Raw genomic sequence first — 10,188 nt, 5'->3', positions numbered from 1 at the left:
CCCCGCACCTGTATGGGTCCCCAGCACCTGCCCCCTCCTGAGTTCTAGGGTTGTCGTGGAGTCTGTGCGCAGCGGCCGAGGAACCTCGCCTGCCTGAGGACAGTTGGTGCCCTCAGCACTCAGGGCACGGTACTCCCGCGGAGCAGGACATCCCCGAAGGCGGCGACGCGCGGGAGGCGGGGAGGCGGCTGGGGCGCCGGGGGAGGGCGGGGAGCTTGAAGGAGGAGGAGGGAGGAAAGAAAGTAGCTGAAAGTGAGGTTTGCAGCAGGCGGCAAAGGAGCCCTTTAAGCGGCGGCTGCGGAGCCGGCAGCAGCAGCAGCGGCGGCGGCAGGAAGTCTGCCAGAAACGAGCAGAAATAAGAGCCAGGGAGGGACCGAGGCGGCGAGAGAGTGAAAGAGGAAACTGCAGAAGAGGAAGCTCTGCCGCAGCACAAAGTCTGTCTCTGGCTCCCTCGCAGAGCATCTCCGCGCCGCCCACCCCATCCTTCTCAAGCCTGCTCGCCTCTTCTCGCGCCACCTCGGTGCTCCGGGCCGCCGCCCCCCTGCGTTCCAGTCTCTGGGCGCCCCTTCCTCAGCTCCCCCGTCTCCGGCCCCCGCGTCCCTTGGCCCCTCCGCACACGCTTCACTCTTCTGCCATGGCCCGGGAGAACGGCGAAAGCAGCTCCTCCTGGAAAAAGCAAGCTGAAGACATCAAGAAAATTTTCGAGTTCAAGGAGACCCTCGGAACGTAAGTGGGGACCGGGGGAAAGAGGGTGGAGGTGGCAGCGCCAGCGGGTGCATAGGCGGTTCCTGCTGCCTCTGCCGCGGTAGCGGCAGGAACCAGGAGGCACCGCGTTCTCTTTGTGGGTTGTTGGCTCCGTGGACCCCCTCAACCGTGCGCCCAGTGGTTGGGTCTGCTCCCTCCCAGTGCGTGTGGACTCGGTTTCTGGGCTGGGGGAGATCGCTGGGCTTTCATAGAACAGCCCACGCCGGCGGGCGACTTTCCACTTCCCCTGACACCACCACCTTCTCGACTATTTCTCCCCACGCGTGATTGTGGGCTAAGCATGGTGGGTACTTCTGTTTACTGAATGTGTGTTTACTCACCGTGTGTATGGTCACACTGTGTCGACGAGAGATGTGGTCACGAGGAAATCAGGGTTCAGTCAATTTTCACTTCTGTTCTTATACCGTGTATTCATACACAGTTCATATAGACATCTGCACGTATTAAGATATAGGCAAGACTTTGGATGGCCACGTAATTATAGGAGAAACACAAATTCTCTGTTCAGGGTCACATGTAGGCAGATCCTTGCCCAACTGTATGTACATTTCACTTAGTTGCACGCGCACGCGCGCGCGCGCGCGCGCGCGCACACACACACACACACACGCGTGCGTTTCTCCATGGGAGGGTCTGTGAGTGTCGCTGTATAGGCGGTTGCTCTTCAGGGCTACATATATTTAGTACGATGCTGATGGCTACGTATCGCAGAAATAATCACAAGTCGACAGCATGAACGTTCCAAGCATGTGTTGCTCAGTTCAGCTGCTGTTTGTGCTCTGGAGTTGGGTTTTGTTTTGGAGTGCTTCTGAATGAGAGTGAAAGACAATTAGGTACTGCTTAGTGAGTCTGAAGTTCAAGTCATTTTCTTCTCTCATCGAATCATTTTTTTGTTGTTGATCTGTTTTTGTCAGTATATATATTCACACAAGTGCCATATGTACCCAGCATTTTTCAGAGGCTCATTGAGGTGTTGATTAGGCTGGAAAGAAACAGAAGAGGTGTCTCGTGAGATGAATCGATGTGATGTTGGATGTTTTTCCTTCTTTCTTTTGTATTTTTTTTTTTCCTTTCTGAACTACATTTTCAAACCCAGATTGTCTTCTACTCCATACTTAGCGCCCACTGCAGTTGTTCCATCTTTTTTACTCACACCACCCTCTTATATGCATTGGGTTCACCAGAGAGAAATTGTGAAGGTAGTAGGTGCACTCCTAGCTGAAACTGGGGAAAGCACATGTACTGAAGACTAGGATAGGGTCTCCCTGCTGTACTTTGCCTTTTAATAAAGAGAAGTTTAGGGGTGTCTCTCAGCACAGCCAATGAATGGGTTAATTTTGGTAAAAACTTCTGACAATTTCCATTGAGGTTTATTGGAGTTAGGGATTATGACTCTCAGATGCTCAAATTCTTAAGAAACAAGAATTGAGCTCTTCCTTGCTCCTCTTCTAGGGATTATATGGATGCAGATGATGGTATGGGAGACCATGAAATCCCATCATGTGTGAGCACTTTCCTTTGCATGGCCCATTCTCTTCTAAACCCCTGACATTGGTCCTTCAGCCCCGCAACCTCCAGGCAGACTGATGCAGTCTCCCCTAAATGACTCTTGCTCCACAAGAGAGCCCTGCAGCTGCACATCTGCAGTGGCCAAGCTGCTGAAGTCTGAGAGCTGTGGTACATTGAGCCACTCCTGTTGTAGGAAGCTTTGCTGGGATGATTGCAGATGGTTCCCACCTTTCTGAAGGATGGAGATTTGCCTTCAGGTACGGGAGGGGAGAGAGTGTAGCATTCTAGTAGAGCAACCTCTTGGACTCTGGTTACATTTCCAGGGAGCTTTGAGTATGGGTCGCTGCTAGGGTCCCATAGCTTTGCCTTCTAGGAAAAATTTTTGAAAAGAAACTTCCCACTGAGATCCTGTAGTATGGGCAAGGGTTCTTAAAGAGCAGAAAACAAACAATAAAGATCAAGGTGTTTTTACTCAGTGACATAATAACAGTAATGGTACTCCTAGTAATAGTAATGGTACTCATTGCTAAATAGATACCAAGTGGCAGTTATTCTTTTAAGTGTCTTGCATTTGTTAATTCATTTAATGTTCATAATAACCTTAGGAGGTAAGTTTTTATTATATCTCCAATTTACACACAAGAAAACGAATACAACAAAGAGATTAAATAACTTGCTAATTGTTGCCTTTAAGGAGCTCTGTTATGGAAGTGGTTACCAGTCGAGTCCAGCTGCTCACCTAAAGGTCAGCAGCTCGAAACTACCAGCCATTCCAAGGGACAAACATGAGGCTTTTAGCTCCTGAAAAGATTTACAGCCTCGTAAACCCTATATAGAGTTACTATGAGTCGGAACCGACTCCATAGCACACTACCACCATCACCACCACCACCACCACCAAAGGTTGTTGTTAAGTGTTGTTGAGTTGGTTCCTATTCATATTGACCCTGTAAAGGGTGTTCCAGTACCATAATCATCAGTTACTAACCTTGTGGTTAGCAGTCCAGTGCGTTTGTGCAACACCACACTTTTCTAAGGTAAATATTAATGCTTTGGCATTATCAACATCACTTTGTCTCCTTGAACTTGCTAAAACTGGTCCTAAGTTCAGGTTGCCTGCTTCACCCTCTGCCAAGACCAGAGACTTTGACTCAAGTCTAAATTAGCAGTCATTTCTGATCCATTCGGTGTGGATTTTGCGTCTGGGGTCTTCTCTTGTTTGTAAGGAAATCTAGTGCAAGACAAAGGCTTCAGCATTTACGACTGGAATTCATTTCCAAAGTACTCTGTAGTTTCATTAATTTGGTTTGTCATCATATGTCTTTTAGATTCGCAGGCAGGAAAGCCCTGCTCGAAGCAAGACTCATCAGCTTGCATTGTTATGAGGCTTTTAAAATAAAGCATTTTAAAAGCCTGAGGAACACTCAGGTTGCCAGATTTTGTAATCTGATATTTGGCTGTCTTAACCAGGTGCCTTCCCTTGTAAAGCAGGACATCCAAGTATTCAAAGCTAAGGGGTGAAGCAGGGAGCCCAAATGGAAGTGAAGATTGGGCCCAGGAGGTGGGAAAAAAGACAAGGGAAGGAAAGACCAATGCCAGTGAAAAGGACCAGTATTTATGGTTTAGACACATTGATTGAATGCTCCTTCTAAGTCTGGTCTCAAGAAAAATCCTTAAAGTTAAGTCTCCTTTCGAGGAAATCCCAGAACCTAACCATATCTCTGAATTAGGTAGTGAGACTTAATTACTATTTATTAAAAAACGACATGTTTTCATATCCTTGGCGTACTGTGAGAGCAAATAGGTGTTGTGTAACAGCAAATTAGAAGTGGTAAACATTTCTGCTAGGGTATTTACTGAGGCTGCTGAGACCATTTTTCCTGTAGAAACCTTTCAATGGTCCTGAAACAAGGTTATTAAAATATATTACTTGGAGAAGTAAAGGGATGGGAAGAAAGCTTTGTGTGGTATATAGGAGGCATAAGCTCAGGGAAGAGTCCTAGTTTGGTGCTGTAGGATAAGCAATGGATAACCTAGTCAGTGGTTCAAACCTACTAGCTGCCCTTTGGAAATCTTATGAGTCAGTATGAGACAGAACCAACTCGACGGCACTTTAACAACAGCAAACTCATGAAAGAAACTGTGATAATTTCCAGGCTATGAGATGTTCATGGATAGACAAGGTTTGAATGCTTGGCACCACATAGATTGTCCGATATATCTCGTTTCCCCTGGAGTATCGGAACATTTTAAGACGAAGTAATTTCTCTCTGTAGGTGGGGTTGGGGGCCAGGCATAGTAAAGAATTTGGAGTCTAGGTTCCAAGGGTCTGGCAACTAACTAGGCTGCTAGTTGCCCATGGTAACCGCTCCATGTCTCTGCCTCCTTATATCTAAAGTGTGTGTGTTGGTGGTAGTGAAGGGGCTAGAATATTTTTGTTGATGTTGTTGTTAAAGTGCCACCAAGTTGGTTCTGACTCAGAGCAACCCTGTATAGGATTTCCCAGGAACGGCTGATGGGTTTGAGCCACTGAGCTTGTGGTTAGCAGTCCAGTGCTTATCCAACAGCACCACACAAGGACTCTGATTTTTTAAGTGCCTTTAAAATCCTGGTGTGGTGCTGTTGGATAAGCACTGGAGTACTGACCATGAGGTAGGCAGTTCAAACTCACCAGCTACTTCACGGACACCTATACAGGGTTTCTGTGAGTAGCAGCCGACGTTCAACAACAACAGAACCCTAAACTTTTGTGGCTCATCTTTGCAAGCATGGCAGTGTTTTGCAGCTCATTTCTGTCTGTTTTTAACTGCTGTGGTATCAACTCTTAACTCGTGGCCACCTCGTGCCCAATGAAACATAACGCTGCTAAGTCCTGTACCTTCTTCATAAGTAGTTCCTGATCACAGACTGTTGTGATCCATAGGATATACATCGACTGATTCTCAGACATGGATTGCCAGGTCTTTCTTCCTAGTCTATCTAACTCTAGAAGCCCCTTCATACCAACACACAAGCCTACAGTGACAGGTGACTATACCTGAGATGCATTGGCTGGGGATTGAATCCAGGTTTCCTGTATGGATGGCAAGAATTCTGTCACTCAGCCACCACTGTCCCATACTCATTTCCGTTTGGAGGGACATTTTTATGCCACTTCTAGCAGCTAAATGAAATAGGTTAGGACTGGAAGCTTTATTCCACTTAATTCCAACAGCAATGGTTCCTCTTTTTTTTTTTTTTTATTTATTAGCTGAGTGCCTGCTGGGTGCTACTCTAGGAAGAACATAAGTAGAAATTTCTATGGAGCAAGCCCTGTCTCTTTGCACCAGTATCATACTTACACTACTTACTGTGAAATTGCTCAATAACTTCATCTACTGAGGACCTGTGATTGATTTGTCTGAAATCCTAGGTAGAAAACAGACAGTTTTTCCATGATGGGCATCGGGAGTAGGGGAGAATGCAAAGCCCCTTGGAACTGTTCGAACATTTGAATGATTAATTTAATAGTAATTATTTGGAGATTAATTAGAATTTTAGTCTGTGAGAAGCATTTAAAAGAATATTATCAAGAGAAAAGTCGGGGTGGGAAGTCCCTAGTTCCTATTAGAGAGAGCACCCTAGCTATAACATTTGTTAGAAGTTTGTAATTTTTAATCCTTTTTTTTTTTTTGAGACATGAAACAAATTCTGCATCGCATACAAACAAATCTGTTGAATGCCTGCTATAATTCTAAGCACTAGGACAATAACAACAACAGAACCCTAAACTTTTGTGGCATATCTTTTCAAGCATGACACTTATGTGCAGCTCATATTTGCCTGTTGTTAAAACGTCCATTGTCCTGGAGATTGCATTTCCGTGGGGGAACCAGATAATAAAAAGGGTAAACAAAATGTAGCGTGTGTTCTATAGTTTACACGTTGTTGTTATTGTTGTTAGCTGCCAGGAGTCAGCCCCAACTCAGGGAGACCCCAGGCACAATAAGATGGAGTGCTGCTCCATTCCCATGATCCCACGAGGATTAGATCATTGTGATCCATAGGGTTTTCATGGTCTGATTCTTTGAAGTTGATTGCCAGGTCCTGCTTTCTACTCTTTCTGAGTCTAGAAGGTCTGCTGAAACCTGTTCATCATAGTAACACTCAGGCAGCCACTGGTGAGTGTGCTCAAGGGACATTAATTGGCTGGGAATGTGTCGCCACATGGAAAGTGAAGAAGTCTTCTTCCGAACCACATTAGGGAGAAAAATAAAGCAAGGGAAGGAGATTGTTGGGATTGGCAATCATAATTTTAGGTTAGGTGATCAGGGACGGTCTCGCTGCGAAGCTGTTATTTGAAGAAAAATCTGAAGGGACGTTGAGGTTTTCTGAAGTCAAAGGCCTTGAGGTACAAACATGTCTGGTATTTTTGAGGCCCAACAACATCAAGGAGGTCAATATGGCTGCAACAGAGCCTTATTACAAGAGGTAAAAGTGGCCTGATGAAGTAGGGGTATGGTGGGAGGTGTGCGTGACAATAAGGACTTTGAAATGGGGAACATTTGAGCATTTTGAGCAGAGGACTAACTTGATCTAGTTTATGTTTGATCATGATTTCTGTGGTTGCTATGTTGAAAATAGACTGTAGAGGCTCTGGGACAGAAGTAGGGAGACCAGTTAGGAGGCTGCCGCAATAATCCAAGTGAGAAATAATAGTGGTTTCCACCTGGGAAGTAGCTCCAGAGATGGTGAGAAGTGATTGATCTCTGGATAGCCTTTGAAGGGGCAGCGGTAGGATTTGCTGATGGACTGAATGTGGGCTGTGAGAGTCTCCAAGGATTTGGGGATGGGAAATTTAATGACTTGTTCTGTTTCTTCCAAGTATTTTCCAAGCACTTGCTCCGTCTGGTCATTGTTCATCTGTCTTTCTGTTCTCTGGGAAGCTCTAGGAAGCCGTTTACTGGGCAACCTCAGGCTCTTTACACTTCTGGTGTCTTCTGTGTGAACCTACACTTTAAGGTGACACTCCTTCTCAGAGCTTGCCTCTGGAAGGGCTTTTGAGCCACATCGTTCTCTGTCACAGTAGGAAGGTCATTGGAATAGTTTGGAAATATTATCAGTGGAAGGAAATGTTTTGTTGTAAGTTCCTTTTATAAGTAAGCCTATAGCCTATAACTATAGACTATAACTATAAACTTGGTTTAGCATTTAAAGCCCAAACATTTAGTGGAAAAAATTAAACACAAGAACACTTACTACCCCTTTCTTTGATTGGATATTTGGAGAGGAAAATTGTAAAAAAGTTTCTTAATTGAAACAAGATAAATTGTAATGTTTCTATGTGTTAGTAGAGAGGGATTTGGGAAATTGGACTTCTGGGTAGAGTGTGTTCCTAGAGAGACCAATGAGGACTGCGTCTCAAGTGTAAATTTCCAGTTCAAACTTGGAGCCATAATGAACAGCAGTTATGCTTGGCTGGTACCAGGTAGACATTTGCGTGCTCATAGGGGGAGGATTTTAGGGGTCAAATCATTGGGTTTTTCTTTGGCTAGGTCTTCATAAATCCCTTTAATCTTTCCCTTCTCACAAATAAATCTCCTTAAATCCTCTTCAGTCTCTCTCCTTTTCCTCTGTCCTCTGGGAAGGCTTAGGCATTGTTCCAATAGGAGATTGTCCCATTGTTGGTCAACTTACATGCAGAGGGTGGCAGATCCCAGGACCTCCTGCTCCCAATTCTTACCCTGTATCAGATTTCAGAGAGGTCATCCAGGAGTCCAAAGGCCTAGATGCATTTTTCCTTTTTGGTGTGTGTGTGTGGGGGGAGGGGGTGGTGGTGGTGGCATATTGTGGATTGGAGAGGAAGGAGACATGTTTCTTAAATTGAAGAAGGGATAGATTATATTATGGGTGGCTAGCATGAAGCCTGGTGTCCCAGGCACCAACCAAGGTTTCTTTTCTGACTCAGGATGGTCTCCTAAATGGACACCTGGAGTCTGGAAGCGATGCCAACATGTCCTTGGTCCTCAGGTCATGTTAGCTGTGCCCCTTTGACTTTTTGTGGTACAGGAGATCACCTTTTCCTTTAGTTTAAAAAAGTTTGTTTTGATTAGAACTCATTTTTTAAAACATATGGTATTCAATGTGGATTATTCAAACTCCAAGCAATCAAAGGGTGATCTCCAATGGGATGTCACAGACCAAGTTCATCCCATGGCCGATGTAGCTTCTGTGTACCTTGTGCTGCTTGTCACAGTATTTCAGCAGGACTTAACGATGGAGAGATTGTGATCCTTGATTGACATCGTATCTTGAAGGTAAGCTTTTAAGATGGTATGTTTGTTGAGGCCAGGTAAGTTACCTTTGGGAGACAATGGAACTTAATGGGAATGTAGTTCTTTCAGAATAGTTCATAGCTTTACGGCTCTGGACAAATTTCCTAATCTTGCTGAGTTAAGGTGGGAATGGAATTCGCTACCTGTGGGACTGTTGTAAGGATTCAGTGGTGGATATGAGGTACCTGGTACATAATTGAATCTGAATAAATAGTAACTGTCATCAAGCTTGACTTGCTGTCAGCAGTTGTGGTTGACTGCACTTGGATATTCAAAGTCAGTACCAGTGGGAGAAGAACATGTCAGTATCTGTTGGAAATTGATTTTTGGAAGCTCTTCTTGTAAATATGCATATTTTACCTCTCCCCAAAATTGATCTAAGAAACCATAAACAGTTACTCACTGAACTAGGGGAGAACAATTGTTGGTTGTTCTTCACAGTACAGTGAGTAGCTAAGAGTGGACTGAGGGTACAGAGATATGGATGTGAGCTTCCTAGCTAGAGATCCAACACTCGCTGCCATCAAGTCACCTTAGACTCATGTTGTTAAGTGACTTCAAGTCGATTCTTACTCATAATGACCCTTAATAGGCTTCCTGAGGCTGTAATTCTTTGCCTGAGCAGAAAGCCTCATCTTTCTCCTTTGGAGCAACTGGTGGATTTGAACTACCAGCCTTGAAGTTCCAAGTCCAGTGCTACTGTATGGAGCCATCGCACTCCCTTGACTCATTTGTTGTTGTTGTTAAATGCTGTTGAGTCGGTGCCCACTCATAGCGACCCTGTATAGAGTTTCCGAGGAGTGGCTGGTGGATTTGAACTGCTGACCTTGCAGTTCAAACTGACGTTACAGTTGAGTGCTTATCCTTCAGATTCATAGTAATCCTGTATATAGGGTTTCTGAGACTGTAAATCTTTACAGACAGCATCATCTTTCTCTTGTGGAATAACTGGTGGGTTCGAATCAACTGCCCTTGCAACCCAACACCTAACTGACTGCGCTGTCAGAACTCCTCCTTGTTAGGTGCTATTAACTTATAGACACGCCAGGTGACAGAGTAGAACTGCCTGCTAGGGTTATCTTGGCTACATTATGGAAGCAGAGTCAAATCTTTCTCTTGCAGAGCCACTGGGAGATTCGAACTGTCCTCCTTTAGGCTAGCAGTCCAACGTTTAACCCACAGTACCACCAGGCCTCCTTTTCCTAGTTACATGGCTCTGGGCAAATTATTTTTGCATTTTGAGCCTCTTATCCTCATCTGTAAAATGGGATAAAAGTTCCAGGTGAGATGGCAGAGAAGGCAGCAACATCGAACAGACCCTCTGCAACCAAGAACAAGGGGGTCAAGTGAAAGAGATGCAAATGTGGTCCTGGAATATTGAGGTTTAGTAGGACCTAGAGGTGGACTGAGTGCTGACTAGAAGAGGAAGGTGAATAGAAGCAGCTAGAGAGAAGAAAAATAGGTGGGCTTTCATCTGGCTATCAGAGGTGAACCAACGGAATACAGAAATCATCGGACAATCTCTTTGATATCTCAAGCGAGCAAAGTTTTGCTAAAGGTAATACAGAAACGGCTACAATCATACATTGACAGAGAACTT

At 44.9% G+C, this 10,188-nt stretch overlaps 1 protein-coding gene across 1 annotated transcript in view; it reads left to right on the top strand.

Moving 5' to 3' along the window:
* Positions 1-634: 634 nt before the first annotated feature.
* CAMK1D (calcium/calmodulin-dependent protein kinase ID) overlaps positions 635-10,188 on the top strand; it is a 656,520-nt gene continuing 646,966 nt past the window's right edge. The window contains exon 1 of the mRNA XM_006873161.1: positions 635-726. Coding sequence (XP_006873223.1) covers positions 635-726 — 92 coding nt within the window. The remainder of the gene's footprint in view (positions 727-10,188) is intronic.

Source organism: Chrysochloris asiatica, unplaced genomic scaffold, assembly GCF_000296735.1.
Source record: "Chrysochloris asiatica unplaced genomic scaffold, ChrAsi1.0 scaffold00226, whole genome shotgun sequence".
Classification (NCBI taxonomy): Eukaryota; Metazoa; Chordata; class Mammalia; order Afrosoricida; family Chrysochloridae; genus Chrysochloris; species Chrysochloris asiatica.
The sequence above is the reverse complement of the archived record's forward strand: the minus strand, read 5'-3'. Positions and strand labels throughout refer to the sequence as shown.